Source organism: Bubalus kerabau, chromosome 4 (assembly GCF_029407905.1).
Source record: "Bubalus kerabau isolate K-KA32 ecotype Philippines breed swamp buffalo chromosome 4, PCC_UOA_SB_1v2, whole genome shotgun sequence".
Taxonomy (NCBI): Eukaryota; Metazoa; Chordata; class Mammalia; order Artiodactyla; family Bovidae; genus Bubalus; species Bubalus kerabau.
Window position 1 is genome coordinate 40192958 of NC_073627.1, and position 18831 is coordinate 40211788.

The 18831-nt window shown below is 41.6% G+C and overlaps 2 protein-coding genes across 2 annotated transcripts; both read left to right on the forward strand.

The window, feature by feature from the left end:
- Positions 1 to 1706: 1706 nt before the first annotated feature.
- On the forward strand, positions 1707 to 3729 carry LOC129651346 (olfactory receptor-like protein DTMT). The gene is made up of 2 exons (XM_055580090.1): positions 1707 to 1821; positions 2503 to 3729. Exon 2 carries the CDS (start codon positions 2519 to 2521, stop codon positions 3461 to 3463), a length of 945 nt encoding a protein of 314 aa, XP_055436065.1. The 5' UTR covers positions 1707 to 1821; positions 2503 to 2518; the 3' UTR covers positions 3464 to 3729.
- Positions 3730 to 11421: 7692 nt separating this feature from the next.
- LOC129651348 (olfactory receptor 1E2-like) lies at positions 11422 to 12642 on the forward strand. Its single transcript, XM_055580092.1, has one exon. It carries the CDS (start codon positions 11681 to 11683, stop codon positions 12623 to 12625), a length of 945 nt encoding a protein of 314 aa, XP_055436067.1. The 5' UTR covers positions 11422 to 11680; the 3' UTR covers positions 12626 to 12642.
- Positions 12643 to 18831: the final 6189 nt, after the last annotated feature.

Here is an 18831-nt window from a genome sequence, read left to right on the forward strand (position 1 = left end):
GACTGAAGCAATTATATTCCAGTAAAAAATTGTGGTTAAATTTATCTGAGGGCTTCAGTAATCTTTATTTTTAAAATGTATCAGGTATCCTTGCTACTCACTGTGTAGTCCATGGCCTGCGGCATGGGCATTAGCTGGGTGCTGATTAAATTGCAGAAGCATTAGGCCATAGTAAAGTTACTAGTACTTACCAAAAAATGCAGGCACAGAGTTACTATAGCAAAATCAGGGTTTACCAGAACTCCCAGGGGATTTTAATGGGTTATCAATTTTTAGAATCACTGAACTATGTTGCCTTAAATGAAGTCCAGTCTGAGAACTACTGACTTAAAGAGTGAAGAAAGTGAGAGGCTCATGGCATCATCAGTGACAACATCCCACTGTGATGCTGGTACCTATATCCACATGTAAAACCTGTTGACGTGGCTGGATCAACCTGCATCAAGGAGTGAAATTCCAGATGTTGGATTCAGTTACGTCTTTCATGAAGGAACTTCCCACATCTAATGATGTTTCTCCTTGGCTTTTTTTTTTTTTTGCCAGCTTTTGGCATGCTGAGATGGATTAATCAGGATTCTTGAAAGAAAATGAACCAGTTGGAGAGTACATCTATATTTATTTTATCTATATAGATAAATATCTCTGTTTATATCCTCTGTAATGGTGGAAAAAAATAGTGTATCTGGTGTGAAGACATTTTCCAAGGGGACAAATTACATCCATAAATTCGGTAATACAGTGTCAAATTCAGTGCCAAAGTGCTAGCACTAGGAGTTGAGTCTAGTACTTCTGGGAGGATTTAGTATGAGCAGACAGCAAACTCCTAATTTTGAAAGAGTTTGTGGTCTTTCAAGTTGGAAGAATGCATGTTTCAGCTGGAAGCGCAACCGACGAGTGTTATGATACGTCAACCACGTCCAGACACTCTGCCAGCTGCAAGCACCGCTGCAGTCGTGACGGCAGACACGGCCTTTCCTATGGGTAGCCTACCATTCTGTAGGGAAGAAAGCTATAAACAGTGTGATCAAAGGATACCGAAGGAGAAGGGTTCAATCTTGGAAGCAGGGAGACGAGTTAAGAGGCCGTTCCAATGGTAGAGAAAGGACATGATGTCAGCCTGATCAAGGGTATTGAGAGTGGCTAATGGGAGTATCTGTAAGGGTAGGAGAATCAAGTGGTGGGATCTGTAGGACATACCCACAGGAAGCTGATAATGACCAAAGGAGGGAAGGAAAGAAAACTTTCAGGTTGTGGAGTACCTGGATTCCCTTTTACTGAAATATGAGAAGCCAAAGGAGAAGGGAATTGAGGAAGTGGCAAGGAGACATTGGAGGATGGGCAAGGGCTTCCCTGGTGGCTCAGATGGTAAAGCATCTGTCTGCGGTGCAGGAGAACTGGGTTCGATCCCTGGGTTGGGAAGATCCTCTGGAGAAGGAAATGGAAGCCCACTCCAGTTCTCTTACCTAGAAAATCCCATAGACGAAGGAGCCTAGTAGATTGCAGTCCACGGGGCTGCAAAGAGTTGGACTGAGTGACTTAAGGAGATATCACGAGTTTCTTTGCTGAAAATTAGGGTGTAATGTCCAAGGGAAGATAGCAGTTAGGCAACTCAGTATCTTCTTTCATAGGTCAAAGAGACATTTGCAACTAAAGCTCAAATAATCATCAAAGCCGTTGGAATAGATGAGTTTTCCTTCATGGTATATATAGAATTACAGGTAGTTTATCTTTTCCAAATGAAAAGGTAAAAAGGAAAAGCCCTGGAGCATCAATCATCTTGAAGACATTGACAAAACAGAAGCCAATTACAGTTAATGGAGGGTAAGAAGAAAAACCTATACATTGTGTGTGTCAGGACCTAGAAAATAAGAGTGTGCTTTAAAAAATCTGGAATGTTGCTATATTTTAAAGCAATGTGAAGACAATAAATCATTCCCAATCATGGAGATTCTATTATAGAGATTTGGAGTCCTGTAAAGATTGTAATTATTGTGATGAGAATGATATAAAGTATTTTTGCAAAAGCATCTCAGTTCAGTTCAGTTCAGTTCAGTTGCTCAGTCATGTCTGACTCTTTGCGACTCCATGAATCGCAGCACGCCAGGCCTCTCTGTCCATTACCATATCCCAGAGTTCACTCAAACTCACGTCCATCGAGTCAGTGATGCCATCCAGCCATCTCATCCTCTGTCGTCCCCTTCTCCTCCTGCCCCCAATCCCTCCCAGCATCAGAGTCTTTTCCAATGAGTCAACTCCTTGCATGAGGTGGCCAAAGTACTGGAGTTTCAGCTTTAGCATCATTCCTTCCAAAGAACACCCAGGACTGATCTCCTTTAGAATGGACTGGTTGGATCTCCTTGCAGTCCAAGGGACTCTCAAGAGTCTTCTCCAACACCACAGTTCAAAAGCATCAATTCTTCAGCATCTAGCGACCCATATATCATAGAAATATGTTCATTTTGAAATTCAAGTTTTCATGGGCATTGTTATTTCTTCCTAAAGGTACTGGAGACAGAGCATGACAGGAAGGAATCAAAATGTTGTCTCAGAGTTCCTTCTACTGGGACTTCCCATTGAGTCAGAACATCAAAACCTGTTCTTTGTCCTGTTCCTGGCCATGTACGTTACCACCATCCTGGGGAACCTTCTCATCATTGTCCTCATTTGCCTGGACCCCCACCTCCACACACCCATGTATTTGTTTCTCAGTAACCTGTCTTTCTCTGACCTCTGCTTCTCCTCGGTCACAATGCCCAAATTGCTACAGGACATGCAGAGCCAAGACTCGTCCATCTCTTATGCTGGCTGCCTGACACAAATGTACTTCTTCCTGTTCTTTGCAGACCTGGAGGACTTCCTCCTTGTGGCCATGGCCTATGACCGCTACGTGGCCATCTGCTTCCCCCTGCACTACACCACCATCATGAGCCCCAGGCTGTGTTCCTTCCTGGTGGTGCTGTCCTGGGTGCTGACCATGGTCCCTGCCATGTTATACACCTTGCTCATGGCCAGACTGTGTTTTTGTGAAGACAACGTGATCGCCCACTTTTTCTGTGACATGTATGCTCTGCTGAAGCTGTCGTGCTCTGACACTCAAATTAATGAGCTGGTGATATTTGTCGTTGGAGGACTCATTATTGTCCTGCCATTCCTAGTCATCATCATGTCTTATGCACGAATTATTTTCTCTATCCTTAAGGTCCCTTCTGCCAAGGGCATCTGCAAAGCCTTCTCCACCTGTGGCTCCCACCTCACTGTGGTGTCCCTGTTTTATGGGACAATTATTGGTCTCTACTTATGTCCATCAGCTAATAATTCCACTGTTAAGGAGACTGTCATGTCTATGATGTACACTGTGGTGACCCCCATGCTGAACCCCTTCATCTACAGCCTGAGGAACAGAGACATGAAGGGAGCTCTGGGAAGAGTCTTTTGTAAAAAGAAATTTCATTTCTTTCTATGATGGTAAACTTGGTAAAATTTATGGTGGTAAATTTCTACATAATTTTATCCAGTAGATGTGTTGATATTAATGTTGGGATATTAACCCTGACACTTTTTTCAATAATCTTTTTGTTACAATTTCATAATAAGATATTGTCCAATAAGTAAAAGAGATAAAATGGAGATTAGTAGTTGGGCTTGGAAAGGGGATGTCCGTGACCTACAAGTCTTCCTCTTTTTTTCTCTTCAGGTGACCCTAAGAAGAATTATTTTTAAACTTCAGTTAATCATTGTGTGATCCCCCCTGCCTTTTTTAAACTGCTTCCAATGTTTAATTTACTGATAAAATAAATACCACTTTTTTTGAGCATGACTTCTCTCCTCTGCATGTGTTTTAGCATGTACAACACCATATTGTTAACTGCAGGTACTATCTTATATTTTACTGCTTACTCATTTTATATAACAGAAATTTCATGCCCATAAAAAATCAGCTTTCCATTTTCTCCTCATTCCAGCTCCTAACAACCACCATTCTGTCCTCTCTTCTATGAATATAACTACGTTGATAACTCACATCTAACATGGAATCAGTCAGTGTTTGTCCTTCTGTTCGTGGGTTATTTCACTTAGTGCCATGCCCTGTAGGTTCATCCACACAGTCAGCCAATTCGAATATTTCTTTTTTTAAAGACTGAGTGATATTCCATTATATGCATATACCACATTCTCTCTATCCATTTATTGTTTAATAGACATTTGAATTGTTTCCATACCTTGGCTATTGTGAATATTGTTGACGTGAATGATGAAGAGTGGGTATCTCTTCATATTCCTTATGTCATTTCCTTTGGGTGTACACCCAGAATTGGGATTGCTGGATCATGTGCTAGTTCTTCTTCTTTTTTTTTTTTTTGGAGAATTGTCGCAGTGGCCCTGATAGTTACACCAGATGAACATTATATGAAAAATGCAGATCAATATCCCACTAGTTTCTTGTCTATATCTGTGAGTCTGTTTCTGTTTTGTTTATGTATTGAAAGTCACATGTAAGTGACATTACAGAGTATTGGTCTTTGTCTGACTTATTTCAATAGGCATAATATGCTTTAGGTCCATCCACGTTGTTGCAAATGGCAGAATTTTGTTCTTTTTAATGCTGAATAATGTTCCATTGCATATACACGTCATAGCTTCTTTATCCATTTATCTGTTGATGGACATTTGTGTTTCTTCCACATCATGGCTATTGTAAACAGTGCTGCTATGAACCTGGGGTGCATGTATTTTTTGAATTAGTATTTTTTTTTTCTGGATATATATCCAGGAGTGGAATTGCTAGATTGTATGGCAGTTCTATTTTTATTTTTTAATGAACCTTCATACTGTTTTCCACAGTGGCTGCACCAATTTACATTCCACCAACAGTGTAAAAGGGTTCCCGTTCTCCACATCTTCTCCAACATTTTAATTTGTGTTCTTTTTGATGACAGCCCAATCTGATAGGTGTGAGGTGATATCTCACTGCAGTTTGACTTGCTTATCACTAAGAATTAGCAATGTGGAAGATCTTTTCATGTGCCTGTTGGCCATCTGTATGTCTTCTTTGCAAAACTGTCCCTATCCTCTGAACATTTTTAATGAGTTTTTTTTTTGCTTTGAGTTATATGAGTTTTATAAAAATATATTTTGGATATTAACTCTTTATCAGGTATATGATTTGCAAATAGTTGCTCCCATTAGGCATGCTGCCTTTGCATTTTGTTGTTGTTGTTTTTTTTCTATGCAGAAGTTTTTTAGTTTGATGTAGTTCCCATTTATTTCTGTTTTTGTTCCTTATGTCTTTGGTGTCATATTCAAAGAATAGTCACCAAGACCTATGTCAAAACTTTACTGCCTATGTTTCTTCTAGGAGTTTTTTTAGTTTTAGGTCTTAGTTCAAGCATTGACACATTTGAGTTAAATTCTTTTGCATTTCCAGTTACCCAGTGCCATTTATTGAAGAGACTGTCCTTCCTTATTGTATTTTTAAAGTATCATCTTATTAATATAATAGCACCAGAACTGTAAATGCTTGGATATAAATCATACACAATATATACGAGGTCTATATCTTGAAATCACAAAACTCTGATTAAGAACTCATTGAGAACTAAAGAAATTGATAGATACAACATGTTCATGGAATGAAAGACTTGACATTGTTAAGATGTTCTTCTGAAACTGATCTAGAGATTCAACACATTTCATTTAAATTCCAGAGGATTTTTTGGTAGTATAAATGGACAATAAGATTACAAAATACACATGTAAAGGCAAAGAAACTAAAAAAGTAAATTTACTATAGCTAAAAGATTAAAAATGGTGGCATTAGAGAAATATGGATCAATATAGAGAGTATAGAATACCTTATAGAATCCAAAAACTAGATTCAATCATGTACCATCCATTGATCACTGACAAATGTGCAAAGACAATTCAGTAGAAAATAGTCTTGTCAACCAATGATGCTGGAGAACTTGGATTTCCATGTGAAAAAAATAAACTTCAATCCACACCTCATGTTAACAAAAACAATTCACTCTTGATGGATCATTTGCTTAAATATTAGTATGAATACTGAGACGGTTTCCCATGACACTGTGCTTCATGGAGCCAGAGAAATCCCAGAGCAGGAAGCTTGAACCATGTGGAACAGAATGGAGGTGAGGTGCCATCAGGTTTCACTACTAAAGCTTGCTGAAGCCAGTGCAGAGCTGGTTACTAAGCCATGGCTGGAACAGGAGATGAAGCTGAGAGAATTGAAGATGCACAAGAAGTGTCTCATGTAGGTCTCAGGGGAGGAGTGCTTCAACCAAGGGATGTAACAGTGGTTTCATTAAATTGGAAGTTGAGCAAATCACCTGAACATTTTGTTGTCCTTATGTGAAAGAAAGAAAGTGAAGTTGCTCAGTCGTGTCTGACTCTTTGAGACCCCATGGACTGCAGTCTATCAGGCTCCTCCATCGATGGGATTTTCCAGGCAAGAGTACTGGAATGGGTTGCTATTTCCTTTTCCAGGGGCTCTTCCTGACCCGGGGATCAAACCCGGTCTCCCGCATTGTAGGCAGATGCTTTACCATCTGACCCACGAGGGAAGACACTTATGTGAACCCATATGCAAAGATGAACATTACATGAGCCTGTGTTGGTGCTATAGATTAGAAAGGGAAAACTGGGTTTCTCCACACAACTGGGTCAGAGAGGACCATGTTTGCAATTCTAGGGAATTCTCTGAGTGCCTCTTAGTATTTTCTGTTTAAAAATAAATATCAATAAAACTATAACAAGTCAAAAGGCAAGACCATTGAAGATGCTGATTCACTAGGAATGAAGATTTGCATTATGTGAGAACCCCATACAGCTGAGATGGTGGCCGAGGAGAACATGGAATGGGTAGTGAAAGAAGGTGTTATGGCTTTCTGGCCATAGTTAACTGGTGCATAAGGAAGAGCTGGAAACTAGGAGATATTCTGACACATTTGGGGAGCATTAGAGATGATGGTGGGCTATACAGGTGGTGCAATGATAAAGAAACCACCTGCCAATGTAGGAGATGTGGGTTCAATCCCTGGGTCAGGAAGATCCCCTAGAGTAGGAAATGGCAACTCACTCCAGTATTCTTGCCTGGAAGATTCCTTAGACAGAGCAGGCTGGCGGACTATGGTCCATGGCGTCACAAAGTGTCAGACATGACTGAGCGACTGACCATGTACACACATGCAGAGATGATGGTGATTGCAGGTGCCATTCATGTTTTCTCACAGAGGCAAGAAGGCAGAAGTACCTCAACAGGATTCAAACTGGATTTTCTTTTATGTCTTGGCTTGAGAAAGAATTGAACATGGCCAGGGAGAGTTTATCTTTCTTCTTATTCTAGTACTTTCTATTTATCTGCATATAGATGTGTCAGAGATATCTACTTATTGTTAGCTGCAGGTGATTCTTGGAAAATGGTGTTGTACTGAGAGATTCTGCCACCTTGAGAATCTTTCCAAAATATGTCTTTTTTGACATTTTGCCCTAACCACCGATGGCTCCTTGTTGCCCACAGAAAACCATCTCCTCAGATATTTTAGGATACTCACAGTAGGGTTCCTGCTTGTTTTATGACTTCATGAACCATCCTCTTTTACCTCCCAAAGTGTAGGCTCCAACCACAAGTGTCCCATGTCCATCCCCTAAATAGGCAGTGATTAAGCTTTCATGTATGAGCTTCTCTCCATCTTCACCTTCCCCCAAAGAATAGTCAGGTGTGATCAGTGATTGTAATCAGTCGCTGCTCCATGACCCTGAGAATATTTGTCCTAGAGAAAGTGAAAGTGTTAGTTGTTAAGTCATGTCTGACTCTTTGTGACCCCATGGATGGTAGCCCACCAGGTTCCTCTGTCCATGGGATTTTTCCAGGCAAGAATACTGGAGTGCATTGCCATTCCCTTCTCCAGGGATTAAACCTACATCTCCTGCATTGCAGGCAGATTCTTTACCATCTGAGCCACCATGGGAGGTGGTGTCCTAGAGAGGCCTTGGGTAATTACTTTGACTTTAATGAGTTCCTCCAGGATCCAGACTCCTCTGGGATCCAGGGCCCCTTAGGCCCAAGGATGTACAGAATGGGAGATGTGAGAAGGGAGGTTTCAGACACAGGTGATGACTACAGAGGCTGATATCTCACATGCTTTGGTGAATAAACTAGAGTAGGATCTCAGGTCAGGATCCTGGAGTCACCCTCACACACTGGGTAAGTTGGGCAGAAGGTGAATGAGCTGGTCATTTAGGGTCCTTCCAACCTAAGGGTCTTGATTTCCCAGGTTGAATGGTGTTCAGTAGGAGAGTTTTTCAAGTATGGTGATGCTTTCTTTTCCACCTCTCTACTTCCCCAAATTTCACTACATTGGAAAATTTTTTACTAATGTTCACTCATTTAATCTATTTTTTTTATTAATGATAGCATTCTTATGTGTTACTTACCGTATCATTTATTCCTACAGCATTGTGTAGTTTCAGTGTACTAACAACTTTTAAGTAGGCATTAATGCCACACTTCTGAACCCTTGTTTTATTTTAGAATCGCCTTGGAGCTTTAAAAAACTCTATATGAACTTCCTCTCAAAGATTGTGATTATATTTATCTGAGGGGGTCCAGTGATCTTTGTTTTTAAAAGCATCATGTATTCTTCCTACTCACTGTGAAACCCATGGACTACAGCATGGGCATCACCTGGGTACTGATTAAAATGCAGAAGCAGGACTACTATATCAAAATCAGTGTTTTACTAGCACTCCCAGGGGATACGTCAGGGATATTTAATTTTAGAAGCATTGCCCTAGATTTATTTAAGTGCAGTTCTGGCTGAGAACTACTCACTGAAGAAGGTGAGAGGCTCATGGCATGATCAGAGACAACATCCCCAAGTCCTGTCTGGTTTGTGATCGCTAGTCACACTCTTAATACAAATGTAATCCCCAGTCACACAAATGGGGTCCTGCTCATTTGCCAGGGAAACAAAATTCTGAGAAACCAAGTGTTTCTTCCCAGTGTTATGTCTTTATGTAATATCCATGTATAAAACCTATTGACATGGCTGGATCAGCCAGCATCAAGGGGTGAACCCAGCTGTTGGATTCAGTTATGTCTTTAATGAAGGAGCTTCCCACATCTAATGGGTGCCATTTTTTCTACCTTGAGGTGCACGGAGGAGTGATAGGCTTCTCCAGAGAAGCAGATCCAATAGAGAATTTTATCTATATCTCTCCATATATGTGCATACATCTCTATTACCTATATCATCTGTATTAGTGTAATAGTAGTGTGTTTAAAAGGGCTTCTTAGGTAGCTCAGTGGTAAAGAATGCCTGCCAGTGCAAGAGATGCAGGAGATACGGGTTCAATCCACGGGTCGGGAACATTCCCCTGGAGAAGGAAATGGCAACCCACTCCAGTATTCTTGCCTGGGAAATCCCATGGACAGAGGAGCCTTGTGGGCTACAGTCCATGGGATCACAAAGAACTGGATATAACTGAGGGACTGAGGGCTCACTGTGTTTGAGAACATATGAGAACAAATACTATGGGGACAACATTGCTCCATACATTTTGTATACAGGGTCAAATTTAGTGCTAAATGGTTGAGGGTAGTGAGTTTCTGTCCTGGGAGGGGTTAGGAAGAGTAGTGATTCTAACTTAAAAGGAGTTTTGCTGGCTTTAAAGTTGGAGGAATGCACATCGCAACCTGAAGCACAACCAGTGGATATTTATGAAACACCACCTGTATGCAGGCACTGGGCCGGGTGCTGGCTCTGTGGCAGCTGTGAAGGCAGACGTGACCCTTTCCTACGTGGAGTTTATAATCCGGTGAAGAAGGCAGCTATAGAGAAATGATCCCCTTGTCCTGGAGTGCCGTGGGGACAAGAAGGATGCTTGGAAACATAGCAGAGCATTCTCCTCTGGTCTGGGGGAGATAGGGAAGGTTTGCAGGGCAAATGACATGAAACATATGTGAAGGACGAATACGGGAAGCCATGGGAAAAGAGGGAGCAGAAGGGAGAGAACTCTAGGGAAGAGGAACAGTGAGTGCAAAGTGCTGGAGCAGAGTGTTGTGTTTAAGTCCAGCTTTGCTGGAGAGTGAAATGTGAGTACAGTTGTGGGGCCAGATGAAGTTTCGGAGTTAGGCAAGGGTCAGGTCATGAGTCACTTTTTGAAGGGAATTTGCCTTTATGTTAAGAGCAATGAGAATCCACAAAGACTTTATGGAGAATGGTTACCCGTTCTTCATCTTCGAATGCCTACTGTGATGAAGGATACTGATGGATTTCAAGTATGGAAGCAGGGAGATGAATTAAGAGGTTGTTCCAAAGATTAAGATTGACATATATACCCTACTATATATAAAATAGATAACTAATAAGAACCTACTGTAAAGCCCAAGGAACTATACTCAATACTCTGTAATGACCTATATGGGAAAAGAATAAAAAACAAAGAGTGGATGTATGTATAGATATAACTGATTCTGCCTGCTACTGCAGGGCATGCAAGATATGTGGGCTTGATCCCTGAGTCGGGAAGATCCCCAGGAGTAGGAAATGGCAACCCACTCCAGTATTCTTGCTTGGATAATTCCATGGTCAGAAGAGTCTGCCAGGCTGCAGATTGTCCATGGGGTTGAGAAGAGTTGGAAACACACACACACATGTAAGTGATTCACTTTGCTGCACACCTGAAACTAGCACAATATTGTAAATCAACTATATTCCAATAACATTTTTTTAAAGGTGGTTCCAATAGTATAAATAAGATGTGATGTCAAACTGATCTAAGGTGGTGAGGAGTGAATGAAGGAGAAAGAATTTCTAGATCTTGTTGACAGATGTTGGGTATTGATAACAGAAAGGAGGAAATGAAAGAAGACTTTCATGTTTTAATCTGGATAACCTGGAAGTCTTTTTCTGGGATATGGAAGACCTGAGGAGGAGGGAATTGGGAGAGGCACAAAGGGATATCGTGTGTTTCTTTTGGAATCTGTTTAACTGAAGATGCCTGTAATACATCCAAGGAGAGAGAATATTCAAGCAATTGAGTATCTTCTTCTATGAGTTAGAAAGACTTCTACAACTGAAGTTTAAATGGTAATCAAGCCATTGAAGTAGATGAGTTTTTCTTGGTGCATGTGTGCTAAGTCACTTCAATATTGTCCAAATCTGCAACCCCAAGGACTGTAACCCTCCAGGCTCCACTGTCTCTGCATTGGCAGGCAGGTTCTTTACCACTAGCACCACCTGGGAAGCCCTTTTCTTATGGTATATAAAATTAAAAGAGAACAGTGTTTAGGAAAAAACCCTGGAACATCAATCCAGTTGAAGATAGAGACAAAACAGAAGCCAGTAGAGTATTGAGGATGTCTGACCAGGCAAGTATGGGGAAAACCAATGTATTATGTGTCTCAGAAGCGAAGGGATACAAATGTTTTAGGAAAGTTGTAATATTGTTTTGTGTTAAAGAGAAATGAAGAAAATAAGTAATTTCCAATGATAGAGATTCTGATTATAGAGAATTGGAGTCCTGTAAAGATTGTAATTATTGTGATGAGAATTTTGCAAGGCATCTAAGAGCCAGTTTATCACAGAAATAAGTGCATTCTGAAATTCAGGTTTTCAAGGACACTATTACTTCTTCCTAAAGATACTGGAGACAGAGCATGACAGGAAGGAATCAAACTACTGTCTCAGAGTTCCTCCTGCTGGGACTGCCCATCAAGTCAGAGCATCAGAACCTGTTCTACGCCCTGTTCCTGGCCATGTACGTTACCACCGTCCTGGGGAACCTTCTCATCCTCGTCCTCATTTGCCTGGACCCCCACCTCCACACACCCATGTATTTGTTTCTCAGTAACCTGTCTTTCTCTGACCTCTGCTTCTCCTCTGTCACAATGCCCAAATTGCTGCAGAACATGCAGAGCCAAGACCTGTCCATCCCCTATGCTGCCTGCCTGACACAAATGTACTTCTTCCTGTTCTTTGGAGACCTGGAGGACTTCCTCCTTGTGGCCATGGCCTATGACCGCTACGTGGCCATCTGCTTCCCCCTGCACTACACCAGCATCATGAGCCCCAGGCTCTGTCTCTTCCTGGTGGTGCTGCCCTGGGTGCTGACCATGTTCCATTCCATGTTGCACACCCTGCTCATGGCTAGGCTGCATTTTTGTGAAGACAATGTGATCCCCCACTTTTTCTGCGATTTGTCTGCTCTGCTGAAGCTGTCCTGCTCTGACACTCGAGTGAATAAGCTGGTGATATTTTTCATCGGAGGGCTCATTATCGTCATCCCATTCCTATTCATTATCATGTCTTATGCACGAATCGTGTCCTCCATCCTCAAGGTCCCTTCTGCCAAGGGCATCTGCAAAGCCTTCTCCACCTGTGGCTCCCACCTCACTGTGGTGTCTCTCTTCTATGGGACAATTATTGGTCTCTATTTATGCCCATCAGCTCATAATTCCACTGTTAAGGAGACTGTCATGTCTATGATGTACACTGTGGTGGCCCCCATGCTGAACCCCTTCATCTACAGCCTGAGGAACAGAGACATGAAAGGAGCTCTGAGAAGAGTCTTTTGCAAAAAGAAAAATGCCTTCTCTCTATGACTGTAAAGTTGAGATGATGATAAGTTGGGATTTCTACACAATTTTATTTAGTATGTATATTGATATCAATATTGGGATATTAACCCAGATTTCTGTTTTCAATGGTCTTTTTTTTTTTTTTTTTACAATGACTTAGTAGGATATTGTCCATAAGAAAAGAGATACAGCGGAGGTATGTAGTAGGACTTGGAAAGGGGATGTCAGTGACCTCCTAGCCGGATCTTTCTCATGTTTCTCTCCAGGTTACTCAAAGAAGCTTCATCTTTAAATTTCCAATTAATCTTTGTGCCCTCCCTCCACTTTTTTTTTCATTACTGCTTACAATGTTTGATTTACTGCTGAAGTAAACACTATTATTTACTGAGCGTTTACTCATTTACTTGTTGACACACCCTCTCCCCTCTGCCCTTGATCCTCCACCTTGGACAGACCTTCCATGAATGAAGAGATTGAAACTGCAGAACCTGGGCCCACAGTAGGATACGAATATTTACTGAACCAGACAATTCCCAATGTAGTTACTTTTATCATCCTCCCATTTGAAAATAGGGAGCAGACTAAAGGAAACAGCACAGCTGTGATAGCTTGTAAACTGCATTAATTTGGGATGTGCTGCCTCCTTGTCCACTGCGTGCGGCTATGGCAGCTAATTCCTGGGCCAGCAGTCTCCTCCTAAACCTGGCCCGTTTGGATGTGTGAGGCCGCCATCCGGACCAGGCCATGCTCCTAGGAAGGCCACTTAGAACCCAGGTCTTCCACACTAAGGGTGGAGAGGAGAGCCTTTTCTTCGTGTCTGTTTCCTTTTTCAGATTCATTTCGATATTTGGCAAAACCAATACAATATTGTAAAGCTTAAAAATAAAATAAAATTCAAAAGAAACAATTAACTTATCATGTTTTTTGAAAAAGTAACAAAAAACATGCATTATATGATACTGTGTCCTCGAGGTCAATACTATTTAAAATTCAAAATTCTCCTCTGCTTACCTCCTGTAAACTGGACTTTTAATTGTTGAATATAGATATTTACTTATCTCTTCTTGAGCAAGGGTTTGCATTATTCTGTCTCTTAACCTTCTCTCCTCTGATTTTATGTCTCCAGTGTCTTCTTGACCTGCCCTGAACCTCAGGTGAACTTTCTATCTCCTTTGCTACTTTACTGTCTCCTTTGATAGTTCAGTTCATCTTTGTTGTTGTTTAGTCATTAAGTCATGTTTACTCTTTTTTGGCCCCGTGGACTTTAGCTCACCAGGCTCCTCTGTCATGCCGTAGGGCAACTAAGCCCGTGAGCCTCAACTACTGAGGCCTGTGCACCAAGAGCCTGTGCTCTGCAACAAGAGAGGCCACCGAACAAGAAGCCTACACCCCAAACGAGAGAGTAGCCCAGACACAGCCATGAAGACCCAGAACAGCTTTGTGGCCATAGATAACTGCAGCAGCAGGAAGAGCTGGAATGTAGGAAGTATTCTGACACATCTGGGGAGTATAGAGATGATGGAAGTGGCAGGTGCCAGTATGTTTTCCCACAGAGGTAAGAAGGCAGAAGTACTTCAGTGGGATTCACGCTGGGTTTTCTTTTCTATCTTGACTTGAGGAAGAATTGAATATGATCAGGGAGTGCTTCTCTTATCTCTTACTCTAGTACTTCCTATATATCTGCATATGGTTGTGTCATGCAGGTAACTACTCCTAGTTGGCTACAGGTCATTTATGGGAAATGGTGTTTTACTGAGAGATTCTTCCACCTCGAGAATCTTTCCAAAATATGTGTCTTGAGACTTCCCTGGTAGCCCAGTGGTTAAGACACTGAGTTTTCACTTCAGGGAGTGCTGGATTGATCCCTGGTCAGGGAACTAAGATCTCACATGCTGCCCAGAATGGTCAGAAAACAAAAACAGAAAACCCAAGAAACCAATGTCTTTCTTGACACTTTACTCAAACCACTGAAGCTTTCTTGTTGCCCACAGAAAACAGCCTGTTACACTCCTCAGAATTTTTAGGGTACTACCGTATGGTTCCTGCTTGTTTTATGACTTCACAAACCATCCTCTTTTTCCTCCCAAAGTGTAGGCTCCAAACACAAGTGTCCCATGTCCATTCCCTAAACAGGCAGTGATTAAGCTTTCGTGTATGAGTTTCTCTCCATCCTCACCTTCCCCCAGAGTATAGTCAGGTGTGATCAGTGATTGTAATCAGTCACTCCTCCAGGACCCTGAGAGCATTTGTCCTAGAGAAAGTGAAAGTGTTAATCGCTCAGTCGTGCCTGATTCTTTGTCACCCCACTGACTGTAGCCCACCAGGTTCCTCTGTCCATGGGATTCTCCAGGCAAGAATACTGGATGTGTTGCCATTCCTTCTCCAGGGGATCTTCCTGACCCAGGGATCGAACCTGGGTCTCCTGCATTGCAAGCCGATTTTTACCATATGAGCCACCATGGGAGGTGGTGTCCTAGAGAGGCCTTGAGTAATTACTTTGTCTTTAATGAGCTCCTCCAGGACCCAGACTCCTGTGGCCAGGGCCCGTTTGGCCCAAGGATGTACAGAATGGGAGAGGTGGATAGGATTTTCCAGACGCCAGAGATGACTTTAGAGGCTGTTATCTCACATGCCTTAGTGAATAAAGGGGAGCAGGATCTCGGGTCACAGGCCTCTCACACTGGTTAAGCTGGGCAGAGAGTAAATAAGCTGGTCAGTTAGGGTTTTTATGCCCCGAGAGTCTTGATTTTTCAGGTTGTGTGGTATTCTCCAGGAGAGTTTTTCAAGTATGGTAATGCTTTCCTTTTCCACCTCTCTGCTTCCCAAAACTTCACTACATTTGAGAAGTTTTTATTAAGGTTCACATGTTATAATCTATTTTTACTAATGACAATATTTTTATGCATTCCTTACCATGTCATTTATTCCCAGAACGTTGTGTAATTTCAGTGTACTAACAACTCTTGAGGTAAGTATTAATGCCATACTTCTGAACCCTTGTTTTATTTTAGAATTACCTTGGAGCTTTAAGAACTGTATATGGGCTTCCTCTCAAAGACTGTGATTATATTTAATCTCAGGGTCCAGTAGATCAAGAATCCAGTAGCTTCTTGCTACTCATTGTGAAGCCCATGGACTGAGGAGGGGCATCACCTGGGTGCTGATTAGAATGCAGAAGCAAGCCTACTGTATTGAAATCAGTGTTTTACAAGCACTCCTAGGAGATTTTTCAGGGGTATTAAATTCAAGAAGCGTTACCCTAGATCCTTAAGTGCAGTTCTGGCTGAAAACTACTGTCTTAACTGGTGAAGAAGGTGAGAGGCTCATGGCACCGTTGGTGACAACATCCCCAAGTCCTGTCTGTGGTTTGTGATTGCTAGTCACACTCTTAATACAGATGTGATCCCCATTCACACAAATGGGGTCCTGCTCTTTTGCCAGGGAAACAAAACTCTGAGAATCCACGTGTCTCTTCCCAGTGTTTTGCCTCTATGTAATATCCAGGTGAAAACCTGCTGACGTAGCTGGATCAGCCAGCATCAAGGGGTGAAATCTCAGCTGTTGGATTCAGTTATGTCTTTAATGAAAGAGCTTCCCACAAGTTATGATGCTTCTCCTCTGCTTTTTTTTTTTTTTTCCTCTTTGAGGTGCACTATGGAGTGTTAGGTTTCTCCAGAGAAACAGATCCAGTAGAAAATTTTATCTATATCTATCCATATACATGCATATGTCTCTATTATCTATATCATCTGTATCAGTGTAATGTAGTGTGTTTGAAAGGGCTTCTCAGGTAGCTTAGTGGTAAAGAATCTGCCTGCCAGTGCAGGGGATGCAGGAGATACGGGTTCGATCCCTGGGTTGGGAAGATTCCCTTGGAGAAGGAAATGGCAACCCACTCCAGTATTCTTGCCTGGGAAATCCCACAGGCAGAAGAGTCTGACAAGTTACAGTCCATGGGATCACAAAGAGTTGGACACAAACAAGAGACTGAGCATTCATACAGTGTATCTGAGGTACAAGAATAAATACCATGGGGACAACATTACTCCATACATTTTGTATACAGGGTCAAATTTAGTGCTAAATGGTTGAAGGTGGTGAGTTTCTGTCCTGGGAGGAGTTAGTAAGAGTAGTGATTTTACCTGTGGCGGATTCATGTTGATATATGGCAAAACCAATACAATATAGTAAAGTTAAAAAATAAAATTAAAAAAAAAAAAAGGCGTTTTGCTGGCTTTAAATTTGGAGGAAAGCACAGCGCAACCTGAAGCAGAACCAATGGATATTTATGAAACTCCACCTGTATCCAGGCACTGGGCCGGGTGCTGGCTCTGCGGCATCTGTGACATGACATGACCCTTTCCTACGTGGAGTTTATAATCCGGTGAATAGGCAGCTATAGCGAAATGGTCCCATTGTCCTGGAGTGCTGTGGGGACAAGAAGGATGCTTGGAAACAGCAGTGCATTCTCCTCTGGTCTGGGGGAGATTGGGAAGGTTTGCAGGGCAAATGACATGAAATGTGTGTGAAGGACAAATACGGGAACTCATGGGAAAAGAGGGAGCAGAAGGGAGAGAACTCTAGGGAAGAGGAACAGTGAGTGCAAAGTGCGGGAGCAAGAGTGTTGTGTTTAAGTCCAGCTTTGCTGGAGAGTGAAATGTGAGTACAGTTGTGGGGCCAGATGAAGTTTCGGAGTTAGGCAAGGGTCAGGTCATGAGTCACTTTTTGAAGGGAATTTTCCTTTAAGGAATTTGCCTTTATGTTAAGAGCAATGGGAAATCACAAAGACTTTATGGAGAATGGTTACCCGTTCTTCATCTTCAAATGCCTACTGTGATGAAGGATACTGATGGATTTCAAGTATGGAAGCAGGGAGATGAATTAAGAGGTTGTTCCAAAGATTAAGATTGACATTAAGATTAAGATTAAGGTTGTTCCAAAGATTAAGGTGATATACACCCTACTATATATAAAATAGATAACTAATAAGAACCTACTGTAAAGCCCAGGGAACTATACTCAATACTCTGTAATGGCCTATCTGGGAAAAGAATAAAAAAAAGAGTGGATGTATGTATAGATATAACTGATTCTGCATGCCAGTGCAGGGGACGCAAGATATGTGGGTTTGATGCCTGAGTTGGCAAGATCCCCAGGAGTAGGAAATGGCAACCCACTCCAGTATTCTTGCTTGGAAAATACCATGGTTACAGGAGTGTGCCAGGCCGCAGTCCATGGGGTTGTGAAGAGTTGGAAACACACACTCACGTAAGTGATTCACTTTGCTGCAAGCCTGAAACTAGCACAATAACATTTTTTTAAGGTGGTTCCAATAGTATAAATAAGATGTGATGTCAAACTGATCTAAGGTGGTGAGAGTGTGGATAAGGAGTGAATGAAGGAGAAAGATTTTCTAGATCTTGTTGATAGATGTTGGGTATTGACAACAGAAAGGAGGAAATGAAAGGAGACTTTCAATTTTTAATCTGGATAACCTGGAAGTCTTTTTCTGGAATATGGAAGACCTGAGGAGGAGGGAATCACGAGAGGCACAAAGGGATATTGTGTTTCTTTTGGAATCTGTATTACAGGCAAGGAGATATAATACATCCTGTATTACCCTGTAATACATCCAAGAAGAGATAATATTCAAGCGATTAGGTATCTTCTTCTATGAGTTAGAAAGACTTCTACAACTGAAGTTTAAATGGTAATCAAGCCATTGAAGTAGATGAGTTTTTCTTGGTGCATGTGTGCTAAGTCGCTTCAATATTGTCCAAATCTGCAACCCCAAGGACTGTAACCCTCCAGGCTCCACTGTCTCTGCATTGGCAGGCAGGTTCCTTACCACTAGCACCACCTGGGAAGCCCTTTTCTTATGGTACATAAAATAATAAGAGAACAGTGTTTAGGAAAAAACCCTGCAACATCAATCAAGTTGAAGATAGAGACAAAACAGAAGCCAGTAGAGTACTGAGGATGTCTGACCAGGCAAGTATGGGAAAAACCAATGTATTATGTGTCTCAGAAGCCGAGGGATAAAAATGTTTTAGGAAAGTTGTAATATTGTTTTGTGTTAAAGAGAAATGAATAAGTCATATCCAATGATAGAGATTCTGATTATAGAGAATTGGGGTCCTGTAAATATTGTAATTATTGTGATGAGAAAAATATAAAATAGTTTTACAAAGCATCTAAGAGCCAGTTTATCATAGAAATAAGTTCATTCT

Coding starts and splice junctions, on each gene's coding strand:
- LOC129651346 (XM_055580090.1), top strand. CDS start 2,519: ATGACAGGAAGGAATCAAAATGTTGTCTCAGAGTTCCTTCTACTGGGA.
- LOC129651348 (XM_055580092.1), top strand. CDS start 11,681: ATGACAGGAAGGAATCAAACTACTGTCTCAGAGTTCCTCCTGCTGGGA.